Here is an 18,676-nt window from a genome sequence, read left to right on the forward strand (position 1 = left end):
TAAAAAAAATACAATAATATTACAGATAGATACTATAAAAATAAATATGTAGTACATAATTGAAATTTTGAACCTTTTGTTTAAAAGATTTATGATCTACTTATAATCTATGAGTCTTTTTACAAAGAGAAGATGATGAAGTGTAATATTATCCTAATAGTATTAAAGAGAAATAATTTCTCTGACATGCGTATTAATATTGATAAGAAATATTCTTGGTATAAGTATTAATGAGAGAAAATACATTTAACATATATACTAACATGGAAAAAAATACAATGGATCTTTATAAGACTTTTACACACTATTTATTACGCATCATTAATATTGATTTGACATAGAAAAGACCTTTAAAGAATTTTTTGACCCGCTAGAAAATAAAAACATGATAACCTTAGATTTTTACTTTGAATACTTGTTTCTAAAAAAAACCTTGGCTTAAAAGAGTTTGGGCCTGGCAAGATGTTAGATCTATAGTCGTTTGGGTTTTATATGCAATCGAGCCTAATGAGAATGGGTCTAATAAGGTGTCAGACTCACGAGCTCTTGGGTTTAACATGATTTATTTATTTTTACTAAAAAACAATAGCAACACTTAAATTTTTAAAAAATAATAATCTAACTCATAAAAGAGCACAAAAACATTGATTTAGTTCAATATTATTGAGCATGGAAATTTTGGAAGGTCAAAATAGCATATCATTGCAAAATAAATCTTAAATTTTTATTGAAAGCAGTAGATTAAATGTATACAACTTGTAATATAACAAGAAGTTGTGTTTTCAAACATCAAAGATATCTCCTAAAAGAATTGATAAGTTCTGCAATCTTCTTTTTTTTATTTTTATCAAAAAAGTTGTGCAATCTACGTCCCCGTACTACCATGGAACTAACACGCCATTAGTGAAGTTATATTGAAAGGCGAAGCTTCGGTTCTCAAGGAATTGTAATGAAACTGCGTCCATTTTTCATGTCACGTGCAGCTTTCTCTAGCCATTATTTCTATGCAGCTTGATTGTTTGCAAATCATTAATTCGAACTGCTGCTGCGACGCGCTTTCATGATTTGCCGTTGAGCCCACGAGCACTGAAACTGGACTTGACTGAAACTGGACTTGAAATATCGCTAGAAGCAAGCAAATCCCCCAGTCGGCCCAAGCTCGAATTTATGACATTTTTATTTCTTTTTTTCTTATTTGGATTGAATGCTATTGATCCAAGTTTTCTCATATTTATTTTTGGTTCAATTATTCAAGTTGGATAAAATAAATAAATGTTAAACAATATAGTTTTTTTTTTCTTGCAGAATTTGTATAAAGATTATTTATATTGGTGCATGGGAGTTGAGGTTTGCTTATTAGTTTTGTCTTGGGCTTTTTGCCCATTTATACCAAAAAAAAAAAACAAAACAAAACAAATTTGTTTATACTGCCACGTAACAAGTCAAAGACATCGGATTAGAACAGCGACGTGTCGTCTACTCGAGATAAAAAAAAAAAGAAGAAAAGGAATGACCACCTACATGTACCGATATAGATCTAAGTTACTTCAGTTTTTACAAAAACATCACTCACATTACACGTCAGTTTTTTATTTTTCGTTTTATGTTACTATACGGGGTGTTTAAAAATTGTAGTCATTATTATTTTTAAAATTTTTTTTATTTGTAAATATATTAAAATAATATTTTTTATTTTTAAAAATTATTTTTACATTAATATTTTAAAATTATTTTTATTATTAAAAAAATAATTTTAAATTAAAAAATAAAATCGACATACAAAAACAAACAGAAATTCCACATTTTCATTTGATTATTGTTGGATTTAATTTTTATTCGATTTGATTGGGGCTCAAGCGTGGATGTTGTTGAAGAGCTATCCTGGCTTGATATTTTACTATTAACTCATCTCGCTCGATTTCAGTCAATTCTTTTATTCTGGATTCGAGTTTTATACCCTTCAGTTTTTATTTTTTTTATTAATATATAATTGTTATAAAGCTTATATTTTTGTTACCTTTATTTTATAAATAATAATAATAATAATAACATATTTTATTTGGTTTTTATTATGTAATTATTATTAGGATATTATATTACAAATATAAAAATAAAGTTTCTAACTTTACTTTAAAATTAAAGTTTAGTGCATGGTTATAAATATAAGATACTGAATTATTATTAACCGTGAATATATAAAATCAGTATGTTATTGTCTCTTGGTATTATATATAATATCAATTTGGCAAACACTAATTAATATACAATGTAAGTTAGGCAATTGATGTGAGGTGAATTTTGCATTTTTGAGAATCATACTAAACTGAAAAATAAAGAAATGTCATTTCTGTAATAGAACCCTAAACCAAGGCCAAATTTAAAACCCTACCCTTTTCAGGTAAAAATCTCTCCTCGTCCTTTATAAGCTCCTGTTCTGCTAATAGCCACCCCTCACAGTTCACTCCCCTCTCGTCTAGCTTTTCTTCTTGTTTCAAGTGGCAATGGATGTAATTTCTCACATACCAACATCAACTTTAAATCCCAACGCTCCGCTGTTCGTCCCGCTGTCATATCGAACGGTGGAGGATTTTTCCGACCAATGGTGGGCTCTTGTCCAATCCTCCCCTTGGTTCCGAGACTACTGGCTCCAAGAACGTTTCCATGATCCCGAAACTGAACCTCTATTCTCTGATATTTACGGTCCTGTCCTCTCCGAGGATCTCGACTCTCTCTTCCTCGACGACCCAATTTACGACACCATCAAAGGTAAGACCCCTCCCACAAATTAGAATTTGTGTTCAATAGCCTGAGTCACCGAGTCAACTCGCTAACTTGATTTTCTCTCTTTTTTTCCCGGGGGTGTTTGTTGCAGGAGAGGAGGTGGAGTTGAAGGGTTGCAATAAGGAATTGGTTTCGCTTGGAGTTTTGAAGTGGAAAAGGGATCGATTTGATCGTGCTCAGGCACCAAGGTATTTGGAGAAGATACCGAAGATTGTGAATGTGAAGCTGAGTCCAAAGACGATTCAGCAACCGAGGCAGGGTTGTATGACTCGGTGAGTTTGCGGATAACCCAGTTTGGTTGTTTTGTGTACAAGGACTGGCTTTGAACGGGGTACCAGCTGTTTTTTTTCCTTTTAATTTGGGTTTTTCATGTTATTGTGTAGAAAAGAACGTACTTTGTAAAATTGTAACATTATCTCTGTCATACAAAATGCTGTGAAAAACATGCGGTAATTATAAATAAATATTGCAGTGGTAGAGAAATCTGCAAGAACATAAAATTTAACTTGGGTTGCTCTGGACAGAGAGTTGATTTTGATGTAATTCTATTTGGTCCTTGGCATAATTTGGAAGGTTATTAAATCTATAAATTACCTAGTTTTAATTAATTAATCAAAGGAATTGTAATTGCATTCAAACATTAGTAATGTCTTTGATATTGCAAAAAGAGACAAAAATTGTTAATGAATGATTTGCCTTTCAACTAGTACCTTAAAACTAATACATATTTGCTTTAGTGGGTTGCTGAGGCTGACTACAAGCTAATTGAATATGCCCCCCTCTACACAACTATAGAAATGTTTTGCCTTTCAACTAGTACCTCTACCAAGTGCTTGCTTTCTTGAAGGAAAGCTGGACATCTTGGTGGCAATAACTGATAATCTTTGCAATTCTTTGTACCGACACAGAGCAGATCACACATGGTGGTCTCCCTTGGCCATCCAAGTGCTTGCTTTCTTCCCGGTCACTATGACCTGAACTTAATGTTTCATTATCTTTTGGTAAAAAACAAAAGACATGTTAAAGCAAATTCTAGTTCTTTAAGAAACAAGGAAGGATATGTAATTGGTAAAACGTGAAAATTGTACGTGTTCTTGATGATCTGCAAGGTTTTATTAAATATCTTACTAGACGTCCTGTTAAGACAAAGTCGATGACATTTTTCGATGCCAGAAAGGCAAGTGGCAGCTTGGGCTCAAACAGTACATTAATTGAAAGTACTGGTATGCCTTGCTTTCTTGATTTGCTGTTGAACCACCTACACTGAAACTAGACTAAAAATATTTTCAGAAGCAAGCATACCCCCCAACGGCCCAAGCTCTCGGGAATGAATACGTTCTGATAGGCCGGGTAGAACTTTGGTTTCGTTTTCATGGCAACGACCTACCATGATAAGATCGTACTCTCCCACAATTGATGGAACTATAGCAGATGTATCGGATCCTTCTCTTACAGTCACATCTATAAAGTTGATATGAGTGGCCCTGTATGCCTGTTCTAACATTTTTCAGAAACCCATTTGTCCCAATTGTCATGGACAAGATCATTATGCGTGATGAAACGCATAGCTGTTAAATGAACTCTGGGGTTTTTGGCCATCCTCCAGGCAAAAGACTGTCTCCCTGTCATGTGGCATTTGTAATCTTGCTCATTTTGGTCGACAAAGTCATGTTATCTTCCGGAACCTCGAGCTCAACATTTTATACCTTATGGTAGAAAAATAGCATCCCTAAAATAGAAGCTGTTTTCCATATCAGGCTCAAACATTTGGGCCTACTGTAAAGTCCCTTCAAACTATCTTTCTCTTGTTTCCATGACTACTGTTTCCCAGAACTCCCTGTTTATGTCTGTTAGAAAATATTGTTGTAGTTATTTTTTAAAATATTTTTTATTTAAAAATATATTAAAATAATATATTTTATGTTTTAAAAATTATTTTTGATATCAGCACATCAAAATAATTTAAAAACATAAAAAAAAAATAATTTAAAGCAAATAAAAAATAAAAAAATTTTAAAAATTTTAAAAATATTTTTAAAACACAAAAATAAATAGAAAAGTCTTGTATGCAATTTTACCATGTTGTTTCTGTAGCTTGAGGCTTTTGTCCTGCTTAATTTGGATAGAGAAAGTGGGTTTCATGTCATTATATATGTTAGGCCTGGGCAAGATTTGGAAGGTAATTACTCCTCTTAGTCTTAGATATTGCGAAAATTAGAGAAAGGCCCAAGAAATCACAAATGATTTGCTTTGATATGTAATAGCTAATAGGTTGTAATTTTATTATTTTATTTTTTTGCTTGGTATAGGTTATTGAAGGAGGCTAATTGTATTTAATAACTTGATATGCATATTCATACGCCCTTTACAAATCAGTACTATTCTCTCTAGAAATTGCTCCTCCATGTTGACCAGGTTGAATTGTCTTCTCTGTCAAGCCATGCATCCAGTAAAGATGAAATTAGAAAACCTTCATGGCCATAATCACATATTATAAACTTAATCTGTTGCTGAAACAGAGAGAGGAGATCACGTCATCGATTTACTTAGCAAGTCACTCCATCTCCCTCGGCTTCCCAAGTGGTCGCTGTCTTCCCAATCTTGTGAATAACTCTAATAACTTCTTCTGATGAAACATTGCCAGTCACTGTGACCTTATTGAGCTGTGTATCAATGTCGTAAGTTTCGATGTCTGCTTGTCATAAACACCGGACATGTAAATGTTAACGCAAATTGATCAAGATCTTTTTTTTTTAAAAAACAAATTAAGTAGAGGGCGAAAGGGTGATCAAATTCAAGTTCATCATCAAGAGACTATATATAAATCAAGGATAGCTTGGACTCAATATAGTTACCTTGTATTTTTTTGATAGCTTTCAATATCTTCTTAATACATTCATCGCAATGCAAACCCACTTTCAATTCCACCACCTATTGCCGAATTGAAGCATTAATTAAAGTCCAAAATGATTCAACAACAAACAGGAGTAGCTAGATTAAACACTGAAAGTACTTTGATGTGGTATATATATACTTACGTTAGCCATTCTGTTTGATGAAAACTGCAAGTTGGTGAAATTGGCGTGAATAGTGCACTGACCTTGTAGAGTGGCTAGACAGAGAGGAAATCAAGAGGAAGAGAAATAAGGAAACAGACATCAATGTTGGCAAAGTGACCAGTGCTTGAAGCATATAAATTAATGAGCAAGTTGAGAGGGGCATTGGATTCTTTACTTGATTGATGGAATTTATCACATTTTATGATAAAGCTACCTTTGTTTCCATGGTGTTGACTTGAGAGGAAAGACTATGTCCACACATGGGGTCGGAAAAAAAAGCATATTAATGCTGCCAGGTTTGATTGGGACAAATATACAAAGTTTTTCTGCGTAGCACTATTCTACTCATACCTAATTGCTTTGATTTATTAAAGCTACAAAGTTTCGTGATCTATATTCTATGGATTTTGTTAGCTTTATTGAGTAAATTGTGGGGGAAACACAGGTAAATTGTTGGCTTTACTTTCTGCAGGATGTATAAGGGATCATAGTGTGCAGGTAGAAAGAACGGCCTACAGACTCCAGAGCGTCTCTTTTCCTAATGCGTGTTGACATATCATACGACCTTAAGAAACCGAGATGAAAAAAAGTTGTATTCCTTTCGGATAAATTCGTACTCCTGGGACCACAGTGCCCTGTCTCGAGACTTTCGACCATCAATAATGGATAGCAAGATTTGACCTTTTAAGAGGTTGCACTTACCTTTGATACATGTTCTTTTAATTCACTGTACTTGTGCCGGAAGATCTCTTGAGAGGACGAGCCACGGTGATGCTAAAACCGGTGAAGTTTAGGGTATTGGGCATCTAGGTGCAAAGCAGGGGCGAAATTATATACGTAGAAAGACGGGGGAGGGGCTATGACAGCCCCAAAACTTTTTTAAATAAATCTGCATTTTAATGCTAAGCTTTTGAGATTTTTAATTACCCTTCGATCTTCTGTTTTGCGTCTTTAAAATCATGTATTATCCGAAATTTATAATTCCACCCCCGGTGCAGCGCTAAAACAAAACGGAGGGATGGCCAGTGTGAAAAAGCTTACATGGATAAAAAAACATGAATCTAAAGTAAGAAAGGGTAAAACTAGAACAATTGAACCTTTCAGGGTCGATGAGAAAAGTTAAAAGGAGCCACATAAATCTATAGTTGCCAAGAGCTTGGTAAGTATTCAGATTAAAATTTGTGAGGATGTATCGGTATCCTTTTTCAGCTTTAGGAGTGTATTCATAAATATATATTTGATTATGGGTTTTTTTTATTATTATTATAAATTCAGTACACAGAGATTGTGATGCAGAATATTTTTTAAAATAGTTTTTTTATTTTAAAATAAATGTTTATCATGATTTTTTTATTTTTACATTAATAAATTAAAAGTGTCATAAAATATTAATCAATTTAGTGTTTTTTTAAGATAAAAAAACTTTTAAAAAACTTCTAAAAACATATATAAACAGAAATTATGTGAAAAACCCATTACACCACATGCATGGTTTTTAGTGGAAAAAAACCCCTTCAATACTTTAAATATTTGTTAGCATCTCTTGCAAGAAGTGTAAATCACCCATGACTTTTTTTATTATTGTTATCAATAGATCACTATCATTTCAACTAGAAAGTAGAAACTCATTGGTAAGTAAAGAGAATCTTTGAAATCAGAAATAATTGTTTTTTATTATATTGTACATCACATATAGATTTTTAGTTATTTTTAATATAATTTTTTTAAAACACATATATTAGCCAAACACACACATCCAAACATGCACTTTAGCATAATCTTTTGCTAAGATTTTTGTTAAAACAATTGAATTAACACAAAAATAAATATAAACATGAAAGGAAAGGAGGCTAGAACTCTCATCAATTTATTTGTATTATTATTCTTACTTTAATCTAAATACAAAGAGCTTATATATAGGTTAAGCTGAAAATACTATTTTATTTTTAATATATAAAACAAAATAGATATATTATTTAACAATTTTATCAATGACTTGTTAATTGATAACTTAAAATAAATTTAAAGATAGTGTTATAATTCATTAAATCATCGATGTGGTGGTTCATGTAATTCAAAAGTTTATAAATATTCTAGAGTAGGAAGCAATAATATTTAATTATTACAATAAGATATACTAAAAATAAGAATATTTTTAAGAAAAATCTAAGTGTTTATACAAGTTTAAATATATAAACAGTAAACGATTCAATAAATATTCTATACCCATTTTTTTTAATCAAAAATTATTATTTATATTCGAATTTCAAGTAATATCCCAACAGACTTGTTGTATGGCAAACCATGCATCAACTTTTTAAATGTTCTCCGCAGGCTAAGCATTTCTTAGTCCTTTGCACATCGTTTACTGATTTCATTAATTAACCGCTAGATAATTATTTTCATGGATGTAAGATTTTGGACAAGCTGGTATAATCTTAACGACCAATATATCAACAACCAGTCAATAAATAAATAAATAAATAATAGTGATATACACCTAACAGTCATTTAATTGGCCCTTGAAATGATCAACCGATCAAGCTCGAGGACTGTTATGTGAAATTAGACCTTGCTTGTCAGAACTTTTGAAAATAATTGTTATAAAGGATTAGAACTTCCATGGACAATTATACTACTCCGTCTATCCTATCCTATGATGATAGTCTAGTGCACAAATCATTGCAGAGCACGTGTCCGGGCTGCAGGCTATGGTGCATATTTTCTTTCACTAATTGGTTGAAAATTACCTCAAACTTTTTGTGAACTGAACTATTTATCTGAGAGAGAGAGAGAGAGAGAGAGGTGGGAAATAAACGGCACGGAAATCTTCCACTGTCGGTGGATCTTTCCGTGAAAGGTCTCCTCAGGATGATGGAGTCGACTGCATAAAAAGAAGGCTATGGCCCCTCTCTTCGAAAGATATCTTAGCCCCGACAATTATTGATTGGACTTCAATCTAATGCCTGCCAGCCAGCCATGCCTGCCGATAAGCTTGGCTTTCAATTTTACATTACTTTTGTGCAAGTCCACAGTGAATGAGCAGCCTTCTTTTCTTTTCTTTTTCCCCATTTATTTCCCCTTTTTTTCTGTTTTTTTTTTCTTTTTCTATGTATTTATGGGTTTTTTTTTTTGCTTTTTGTCTTTGTGTATTTTTTTAATGAATTTTTTTGGTTTAATTTAGTTTGTTAGTGTTAATTTTTTTTATTTAGTTATCAGATTTTTATAACACGGATCCCGGGTTTGACGGGTTAACCTGTTTTGACGGGTTAACCTGAATTTTTTTTAATTAATAACATATACTAAAACTGTTCAATGTTTCACTATGCAGTCCACAGTAAAACGTTAAGTTTTTTTTTCTGTTTTATTTTTTTTTGTTTTTATACTTTTATGGGTTTTTTTTGCTTTTTTCAGTGTTTTTTTCTTTTAATGAATTTTTTTTTTTAATTTAGTTTGTTAATCTTAATTTTTTTTTTAGTTATCAGACTTTCATGACACAGATCCCGGGTTTGACGGGTTAATTTAGTTTGACGAGTTAACCTAGAATTTTTTTTTTGCTTTTTTTCTTTTTAAGTGATTTTTTTCGTTTAGTTTAATTTTCTAATGTTAAATTTATTTCTATTTAATTATCAGACTTTCATGACACGTATCCCGGGCTTGATGGGTTAACCCGTCAATTTTTTTTTTCTATTTAGTTATCAAACTTTCATGACGTGAATTCCAAGTTTGACGGGTTAACCTGATTTGAAGGGTTAACCCAGTTAATTCAGATTTTTTTTCTTCATTAGTTTTTTTCTTCCTGTAGGTTTTTTCTCTTTGCCTTTTCCTTTTTAATTAATCTTTTTCTAATTTATTTCATTAATAATAAATCATTTTTCTATTTAGTTATCACACTTTCATGACACGGATTCCAGATTTGACGGGTTAACCTGATTTGGCGGTTAACCAGGTTGATTCAGATTTTTTTTTTCTTTTTCCTCATTAATTTTGTTCTTCTGATTTCATCTTTTAATATTGTATGCAGTCAACGGTGAAAAGGCTAAAACCTTTAGTTTTTTTTTTTGCTTTTTTTTATGCCTTTCACTGTGGACTGCACAGTGCAGTCCATGATAAAAAGGTTGATACTTTTTTTTCTTTTTAATTAATTTGTTATGTAGTTTGTTGATATTAATTTTTTTTTTTATTTACTTATCAGACTTTCATAACATGAATCTCAGGTTTGACGGGTTAACCCAGTTAATTTAGATTTTTTTTTCTTTTTCTTCATTAGTTTTTTTCTTCTTATATTTTTTTTCTTTTATTGTTTCTTTTAATTTAATATTTTTTTATTTAATTTAGTTCATTAATATTAAATTTTTTTCTATTTAGTTATCGACTGATGCCTTTAGTTTTTCTTTTTGTTTTTTTGTTGTTTTTATGCCTTTAATTGTGGACTGCACACTGCAATCTATGGCAAAAAGGCTGATGCCTTTTTGTTTATTTTTTTTCCTTTTTAATTAATCTCTTTCGTTTAATTTAGTTTGTTAATGTTTAATTTTTTTTATTTAGTTATCAAATTTTCATGACACGGATCTTGGGTTTGACAGGTTAGCCCAGTTAATTTTATGGTAGCCCATCAATTTTTTTTCCTATTTAGTTATTAAACTTTCACGGCATAAATCTAAGGTTTGATGAGTTAACCTGATTTGAAGGGTTAACCCAGTTAATTTAATTTTTTTTCTTTTTCTTCATTAATTTTTTTCTTTCTTTTGGTTTTTTTTCTTTTTACTTAATCTATTTAATTATCATTATTTTATGACACGATATAACATCAATCCAAAAGGTAGGGCTCGACAAAACATTTAGATGATTCCATAAACTAATTGAATAAAGTCGAAAAACTCTTCCCAATAGCAACTTCTAAATCCACACTCTACAAGGTTAGAGTAAACATCATATAGCGAAGAGGGGTCTAGCACCTCATCTTTTCCAAACAGCCAGACCCTCATGTAAGACTAAGCAGCCAGGCCCTCGTTTAAGACTATTGAGTCTGGTATTGCAGTCAGATCTACTTAAACTTGAGTCATGTAACGTTTATTATTATTATTAATATTATAAATATTACTCTTGGATCAGGCGTTCTAGTCACATCTAAGATTCTTGGATATAATTTAAAAAAAAAACCTAATACTTTTAAATTTTAATTTTTTAATATTTTTTATATAAAAATTATTTACCCGCATCATCACCCGGAGATATAAAATAGCACATAGATTTCTCGAAACAAATTTTAGTTTCAGGAAGTGGCACTCAACAGTTTATACTCTCTACACTGCATGAAAAAAAAAAAAAGGCACTCCAGAGTCTAAACCTACGGACTCTATTTTAGAACCTAGTCAAGAACCGGATGGCACATAGCAAGTGGCACATGTCAGTTTTGCGAGTGCGTGGGCAAGTCCTCGTTGATCACTGCTGGCAGTTTTCTATGACTTCGTAAGAAGGCAACAAATTGGTCCATGCATCGATCGCTGATACTCTTATCACCAAATAATGTCACCATCTGCTGCTTGGCATTTTCTCTATATGCAGATCCTTCCTTGTTAATGATAACCAACCTGAGTGACTCAGCTACCGAGTTCCTCGTAAACGACCCGTCCTGCTCATCTCTCGGCACTTCTATCCCAACCTTCTTCTCTTCAAAAACCCTTGCGATCAATCCTTGGTCTATAGCGAAAGGTAACATGATCAAAGCAAGTCCAAAGGAGAGTGCCTCTACAACTGAGCTAAAGCCGCAGTGAGTCAAAAAACCACCGACCGATTCATGAGCCATAATCCTTAGTTGTGGTGCCCAGCTCGTCCACACCACTCCACGTCCTTTTACTCGTTCCTCAAATCCATCTGGTAACCTGACCGAGTCATCCCAGTTCCTCAAAGCCCAAAAGAACGGCAGCCCTGATAACTCTAACCCCAGAGCCACTTCAGTTGTTTCATTTTGATTTATTGTTAACTCGCTTCCGAACGCTATGTAAACCACAGATCCTTGGGTTTGCTTGTCTAGCCACTCACTGATCGTAGCCCACTTTTCGTCCAACCCGCCCTCGCTAAACTGAGTAGCTGGCGGCAGTAGGCCAACTGGGATTACAGGCTTACAGTGAAGGTCTTCCAAGAGTCTTAAGAAATCAGCCTCTAACTCTAAGCAGCTCCTCACTGCTATAACATCGCAGCCAGCAAGCACGGATCCCGAACGAAATATATCAGTGACACCTGAACTGTTCACTTCTGTGTGATCCAAAAACCGCTTAGCTTCATGGATGCGAAATGCCACTTTGGAGGGAAATGTGACCCACTTTGGAGGGACCGTGAAGTGTTGCGGTTCGGTCCTTGGATCGTCGCCGTTGAGAATGGCTGAATATGATGATCCAAAGAAGGATAAGGTCCACGCACTTAAAATGCTAAAGAAAACACTAGAGATCCCAAGCTTGGTTGCTATCTCAGGTAACCAGTAGGGAGCGAAATCAAAGATGATCCAATCTGGAGAAGAAGAATGTAAGAAGTGAAATAAAGAATCTTGGAGTCTGTCATAGGCTAACTTAAGGTATGGAATTTTGTCGAAAGGTAAGTCTGCTGTGGCCTCTGCGTTGTTTGGGAGATTTTCTACATGGGGTAAAGCGAGGCTCACTAAATTGATTCGTGGTGTTAAATTTGGAGGTATAGATGGTAAACGTTGGATGTTTCTTGGAGTAGATATAAAGGAGATCTTGTGACCCCTTTGAGCTATTAGCTTGGCGAGCTCTAGATATGGGATGATATGACCGAAAGCAAGCCATGGGAACATGGCTATGTGGAGCTCGTGAGGTTCATCCATTGATACTCCCTGACCTAAATGCTTTTGTGGCTTTAGCTTCTTATCCTGTATTCCATGTATATATATATATATATATATATAGCTAGCGAATGAGAGTTTTTTATTTCGAAATTGAATTATTATTGTAAATTTTTTTACATGAAAATCGATGACTTCAATATTTCAGCATAAGCGCTCAACTTCCCATCGTGTAGCCCAAAAACAAACGGCCCAAGGATGGTCTGGACATGGGACCGCCAGAAGCCCGAAACTAAGGGATGCCAAATTCAAAATGCACCCTTCTCTCTTCTGCAGAGAACAAAAGGTTCAGTTATCTGCAGTGTAAATAATCAAGCCAATTCATTTCATTCTCAAAAAAACAGGAAAGAATAAATAAATATACTTCATGTATATTTTAGATAAAACGTCGTCGCCGTTCGTCAACGAGCGTAACTTACTTACAGCAACGGTTAGTTATGCGACCAAATGGGTCGGTGCAAGGCATTGCAGATGATCAGTATGGATTGGTGCATGTATATATACATTTATTGTATTTTATATTTATATTTTATCACTGTCCCTTTTCTTTGCAGGGCAGGATCACAGGATACGAAGGGATCGTCGTTGCAAGATGCTATTGACTACTAGTTATATTAGTATTGGTATGTTTTGGCTGCGAATGAAAAAAGTCTCTAGCACAGAGCCGCAAGTGAATTCTGTATATTGTTTGCTGTCTATGTATAACAACGAGTATTTGATGGGGAAGTTGGCTCCTACTGTTTGAAATTTGTATTAATAGATGTTTTTTAAAGTTTTTAATATAGATTTTTATTATTTTTAAAAAATTATTTTTAATATTAAAATAATATATATAAAAAAGTATTTTTTAACCGCAAAAATAAATACAACAGCATTTTCATTTTGTCTTTCTAAAAAAAAACCAAATATCTAATTAATATGATTATTTTGGTCTTTTTATAAGGGTTTATTGGGCATTAAGACATTGATGGGATGTATTTGTCTTTTTATATTATGCAAAGTGAAACGACCTTGATATCCTTTTAATCAATTTCTTTTTATTATTACATGTTTTGTTTTTTTTATTTTATATTGATTAATTTTTATTTTTGATTTCATCTTTCTCCTTACTCTAATTTGATAATGATATCAAATCTAGTTTTTAATTTTATTTTATTTTTTTGCTTTTTTACTAATTAAATTTTGTTTTTAATTTTATCCTTAAATATTTGATTTAAATTTATTTTTATGTCGAGGTTGGCCACTATTCTTTTTATTATTGTATTATTTTGCTTAGAATGCTTTTTTTATTGTATTTTTGTTCCAATTTAATTCTTGATATTTTTTTTGTTGATAATTTCTTTCATTGTTTTTTCACTTCTATAAGGTTAGCTATGGCTTTATGACCAAGTCACAGGTTTCAAAAATTAATGCGGGTTGACATTTGTTTTCTAGATTCATTTATAAATTTAATTTATTTTCAATTTTATCCTTTAATTTTATTTTATATTGGTCTTCGTGTTTTTTTTTTCACTTTTCTTGTCGTGGGGTTAATCTTATCCCGGATTTACTTTAATTTTTTTCATTTTTTTTAATATTTTTTTATTTTGTTTCTAAGCATTTTTTTCATTGAGAATTTTGTTTCGTAGTTTTTCAGGTCTGCTTTCTATATAGTTAATTTTGGCCTCTTAATCAAGGTCACAAGTTTTGACGGTTAACATAGATTGATTTTGATCTTTTTTTTATTAAAAAAAAAACAAATCTCAATTTCATACTTCATCATATATTTTTTTGAGATTTATTTTTATTTTTTGCTTTTCTCTCTATGGGTCTGTTATAGTCTTGTACCCATGGTTTTTTGAGTTAAGGGCTTAATGTGTGGCATACTGTATTTATTATCCAAAATGGATGATTTGCGACAGCTTTGGCTCACAATTAGAGACGGACATAGAGAAAAGTAAGGAAATAAAATTTATTGAATCTTAAAATTATATGGTCTTAAATTATTAAAAAAAATAATTTAATAAATTCTCAACCTCAATAAATTTGAACTTCAGTCGGTTCAGAAAAATAAACTAAACACTTATATTTATACCAGTTATGTAAAAAAACCCTTATTAAAAGTTACATAAGCAGTAGAATTTAACTAGCATTATAATGCATACACTAAATAAAAAAAATTCAAATAACTAAGAAAAATATAAAATAAATCAAATAAATTTTAAATCTAACTTGAGCTTGGTCTTGATCTTCGTTGGTGCTGGCTTGCTGACAACATGCTTATAAGATCTTAGTTTGATTGAATAATTGGACTATAGGTTATGCCTTTTTTAACTCATATAATTTTTATTTTTTTTATGCTTAAATTCGTGGATTTGGTTCATGAATGATCTGCTGGATATTCCACTTCAGCTGCCACACTCCTCTTATCAAACTGAATGGTTACTAAATTCCTAACGACTCTTCTCTTCGCAGAGAATAAAAAGCTTATTTGATGCTGCCGAGCTCTTTTTTTGGTATATCAGATGCTACAAGATCCCAAGCTAAGAGAAAATGGAACCACAAAGCAAATCAGAAAAAAGAGAGCTTCCATACGCAGAGACTTCCCGGGCAATGGTAATAAATAGGGCACAGAATTGTACTCATGTTAATACCTAACAGAATCTGGCTGGATTTTCACATTATTTAAGTTAAGTGCAGGCCATGTATAAAGCTGAAAGTTAAATTTTCATACAATGATTTGATGTGAAGGATAGTTGGATTTTCCTGCGTGTCTTTGAAATTTACTGACATGGGGACCTAATGCAAAACCAAGATGTCTGGTCTCTGTCTCCTATCCAACTGTCTCTAGTGCATGCACACCCACAGGCCTCAGGCCAGCAGCTCAATTATATAATCTTATCTTCTCTCAAGTGTGGGCTTCGATCTTGACTCCTGCATTTCACATCATCGTTCCTCCTCCTCCTTTATATATATATATATATATATATATATATATATATAAATATTTGATGTGGACATCTTCGTTCCATTTTCTCTTGGCTTGGGATCTTGTAGGTAGGTAGGTATTCCTTTGGAGCAGAGGGAGTTAAGATGTCACTTCTCATAAAATAATTGAGTAGGGCATGCCATTAATGCCATCGCTCGTAATTAAATTTCCTCGTGAATGACCGCCCACCGGAGATTAACGGATCTGCGCAAATCATTGTAATTAGCCACAGTCCTCCTTCCTCCGGGCCATGGCCCCTCTCTTCGCAAATGCCTGCCGACAATCACGGCTTTCAATTTTGTAGTACCTTTGTGTTTTTTGAAGTTCCAGTTTTTTTTGTTAATAATTAATAAAGTAAATATTTAGATATAATATAATACATAAATTTCTTGAAAACAAATTTTAGTTTCAGGAAGCGACTCAATAGTCCATTTATACACTACATCAACAGACAAACAAACAAAAAAAACACAGTAAAAAGGCACTATGGAGTCTAAACCTACGGACTCTTTTAAAAAAAAAAACCTAGTGAAGAACCAGATGACACGACACATAAGCATTGGCACGTGTCAGTTTGGAGAGTGCGTGGGCAGGTCATTGTTAATCACTGCTGGCAATTTTCTATGACTTCGTAAGAAGGCAACAAATTGGTCCACGCATCGATCGCTGATACTCTTGTCCCCAAATAATGTTACCATCTGCTGCTTGGCATTTTCTCTATATGCGGATCCTTCCTTGTCAACAATAACCAACCTGAGTGACTCAGCTACCGAGTTCCTCGTAAACGACCCGTCCTGCTCATCTCTCGGCACTTCTATCCCAACCTTCTTCCCTTCAAAAACCCTTGCGATTAATCCTTGGTCTATAGCGAAAGGCAACATGATCAAAGCAAGTCCAAAGGAGAGTGCCTCTATAACTGAGCTATAACCGCAGTGAGTCAAAAAACCCCCAACCGATTCATGAGCCATAATCCTTAGTTGTGGTGCCCAGCTCGTCCACACCACTCCACGTCCTTTTACTCGTTCCTCAAATCCATCTGGTAACCTGACCGAGTCATCCCGGTTCCTCAAAGCCCAAAAGAACGGCAGACCCGATAACTCTACCCCCAGAGCCAATTCAGTTATTTCATCTTGATTCATTGTTAACTCGCTTCCAAACGCTATGTAAACCACAGATCCTTGCGTTTGCTTGTCTAGCCACTCACTGATCGTAACCCATTTTTCATCCACCCCGCCCTCGCTACACGGAGCAGGTGGTGGCAGGAGGCCTACTGGGATTACAGGCTTACAGTGAAGGTCTTCCACAAGTCTTAAGAAATCAGCCTCTAGCTCTAAGCAGCTCCTTACGGCTAGAACATCGCAGCCAGCAAGCACAGATCCCCAACGAAACATATCGGTGACACCTGAACTGTTCACTTCTATGTGATCAAAAAACCGCTTAGCTTCATGGATGCGAAATGCCACTTTAGAGGGAAATGTGACCCACTTTGGAGGGACCGTGAAGTGTTGCGGTTCGGTCCTTGGATCGTTGTCGTTGAGCATTGCTGAGTATGATGGTCCAGAGAAGGATATGGTCCACGCACCAAAAATGCTAAAGAGAACACCAGAGATCCCAAGCTTGGTTGCTATCTCAGGTAACCAGTAAGGAGCGAAATCAAAGATGATCCAATCTGGAAAAGAAGAATGTAAGAAGTGAAATAAAGAATCTTTGAGTCCGTCATAGGCTTCCTTCAGGTATGGAATTTTGTCGAAAGGCAAGTCTGCGGTGGCCTCTGCGTTGTTTGGGAGATTTTCTACATGGGGTAAAGCGAGGCTTACTAAATTGATTCGGGGTGTTAAATTTGGAGGTATAGTTGGTAAACGTTGGATGTTTCGTGGAGTAGATATAAAGGAGATCTTGTGACCCCTTTGAGCTATTAGCTTGGCGAGCTCTAGAAATGGGATTATATGACCGAAAGCAAGCCATGGGAAGATGGCTATGTGGAGCTCGTGAGGTTCATCCATTGATACTCCCTGATCTAAATGCTTTTGTCTTTAGCTTCTTATCCTGAATTCCACATCTATATATATAGCTAGCGAATGAGAGTTTTTTTATTTCGAAATTGAATTATTATTGTAATTTTTTTTTACATGAAAATCGATGACTTCATTAATACCTGATATATATATTACTATCCTCCCATCATAATAATAATAATAATAATAATAATAATAATAATAATCTAGACAACATATTATTATATGGAAAAGAAAAAAAAAACTCTTTAGAAAAATGGTTATAATCAAGGTTATCAAAAATATTTTTTTAACATGATATAAAATATATAATATAAATTCGGATTGTAAAATTAAATCGTAAAATTATAAATAAAATATTTTAATTAATTATATATTGACAATTCTAGTCATGTAGTAAATAATAATATAACAATAAAAAATAAAATAATATAACCCAATTAAAATAAAAGTAAAATAAATAATAAAAAATTCAAACATCTTAAAATATATAATTTAAATAATTAATACCTAGTTTAAATATCTTAAAAATATAATATAATTTTTTATATGCTTCAATTATCACCATCTGACTGCTTTAGTTAATTAGACACAAGCCCATTACACTAACCACAAACTCTACTTCGGTAACCAAAACTAGCATCATCGTCCGATTATGCAAACATGGAATTCATGATTTTCAATTTTGAAGAAGGCTCAAACTATGACATAGACAAGGAAGTGAATGCAGGGTTTATCAGCAGGCACATCAAACAACATCTTCTCAAATAACCATCTTGCAGGATGTAGTGATGGTGACTTAGAACAAGCATCTATAGGAGTATCAAGGTCACTCCTTTTATCTTCCAAGTTTCTAACATCATGAATGATACTCACAAAATACCTTGGAAAGCGTAGGTGCATATTCATAATAGAATTAATAAAAATCATGTGCAGAGTTTGCAGACCCTTAACTTCATTACTCATGAATTAATCATAGAACATGATTGCA

At 33.3% G+C, this 18,676-nt stretch overlaps 4 protein-coding genes across 4 annotated transcripts; 1 reads left to right on the top strand and 3 right to left on the bottom strand.

The window, feature by feature from the left end:
• Positions 1-2,430: 2,430 nt before the first annotated feature.
• Positions 2,431-3,286, top strand: LOC133696551 (protein EARLY RESPONSIVE TO DEHYDRATION 15-like). Its single transcript, XM_062118769.1, has 2 exons — positions 2,431-2,766; positions 2,873-3,286. The coding sequence occupies exons 1-2, from the start codon at positions 2,502-2,504 to the stop codon at positions 3,055-3,057; spliced, it is 450 nt and encodes a 149-aa protein (XP_061974753.1). The 5' UTR covers positions 2,431-2,501; the 3' UTR covers positions 3,058-3,286.
• Positions 3,287-5,091: 1,805 nt separating this feature from the next.
• Positions 5,092-5,985, bottom strand: LOC133696901 (copper transport protein ATX1). The gene is made up of 3 exons (XM_062119196.1): positions 5,820-5,985; positions 5,637-5,712; positions 5,092-5,473 (listed from the first exon to the last, which is right to left on the bottom strand). The coding sequence occupies exons 1-3, from the start codon at positions 5,826-5,828 to the stop codon at positions 5,328-5,330; spliced, it is 231 nt and encodes a 76-aa protein (XP_061975180.1). The 5' UTR covers positions 5,829-5,985; the 3' UTR covers positions 5,092-5,327.
• Positions 5,986-11,075: 5,090 nt separating this feature from the next.
• LOC133697948 (putative UDP-rhamnose:rhamnosyltransferase 1) lies at positions 11,076-12,740 on the bottom strand. Its single transcript, XM_062120785.1, has one exon. It carries the CDS (start codon positions 12,682-12,684, stop codon positions 11,251-11,253), a length of 1,434 nt encoding a protein of 477 aa, XP_061976769.1. The 5' UTR covers positions 12,685-12,740; the 3' UTR covers positions 11,076-11,250.
• A 3,315-nt stretch (positions 12,741-16,055) lies between these two features.
• LOC133697397 (putative UDP-rhamnose:rhamnosyltransferase 1) lies at positions 16,056-17,718 on the bottom strand. Its single transcript, XM_062119906.1, has one exon. The coding sequence runs from the start codon at positions 17,671-17,673 to the stop codon at positions 16,240-16,242; it is 1,434 nt and encodes a 477-aa protein (XP_061975890.1). The 5' UTR covers positions 17,674-17,718; the 3' UTR covers positions 16,056-16,239.
• Positions 17,719-18,676: the final 958 nt, after the last annotated feature.

Source organism: Populus nigra, chromosome 6, assembly GCF_951802175.1.
Source record: "Populus nigra chromosome 6, ddPopNigr1.1, whole genome shotgun sequence".
Classification (NCBI taxonomy): domain Eukaryota; kingdom Viridiplantae; phylum Streptophyta; class Magnoliopsida; order Malpighiales; family Salicaceae; genus Populus; species Populus nigra.

Bases quoted from the DNA above. Each gene is read 5' to 3' on its own strand.
- LOC133697948 (XM_062120785.1), bottom strand. From the start codon at position 12,684: ATGGATGAACCTCACGAGCTCCACATAGCCATGTTCCCATGGCTTGCT.
- LOC133697397 (XM_062119906.1), bottom strand. From the start codon at position 17,673: ATGGATGAACCTCACGAGCTCCACATAGCCATCTTCCCATGGCTTGCT.
- LOC133696901 (XM_062119196.1), bottom strand. The intron at 5,474-5,636 runs GTAACTATATTG...TATGACAAGCAG, and splicing joins AGCTATCAAAAAAATACAAG to ACATCGAAACTTACGACATT.
- LOC133696551 (XM_062118769.1), top strand. From the start codon at position 2,502: ATGGATGTAATTTCTCACATACCAACATCAACTTTAAATCCCAACGCT. The intron at 2,767-2,872 runs GTAAGACCCCTC...TGTTTGTTGCAG, and splicing joins AATTTACGACACCATCAAAG to GAGAGGAGGTGGAGTTGAAG.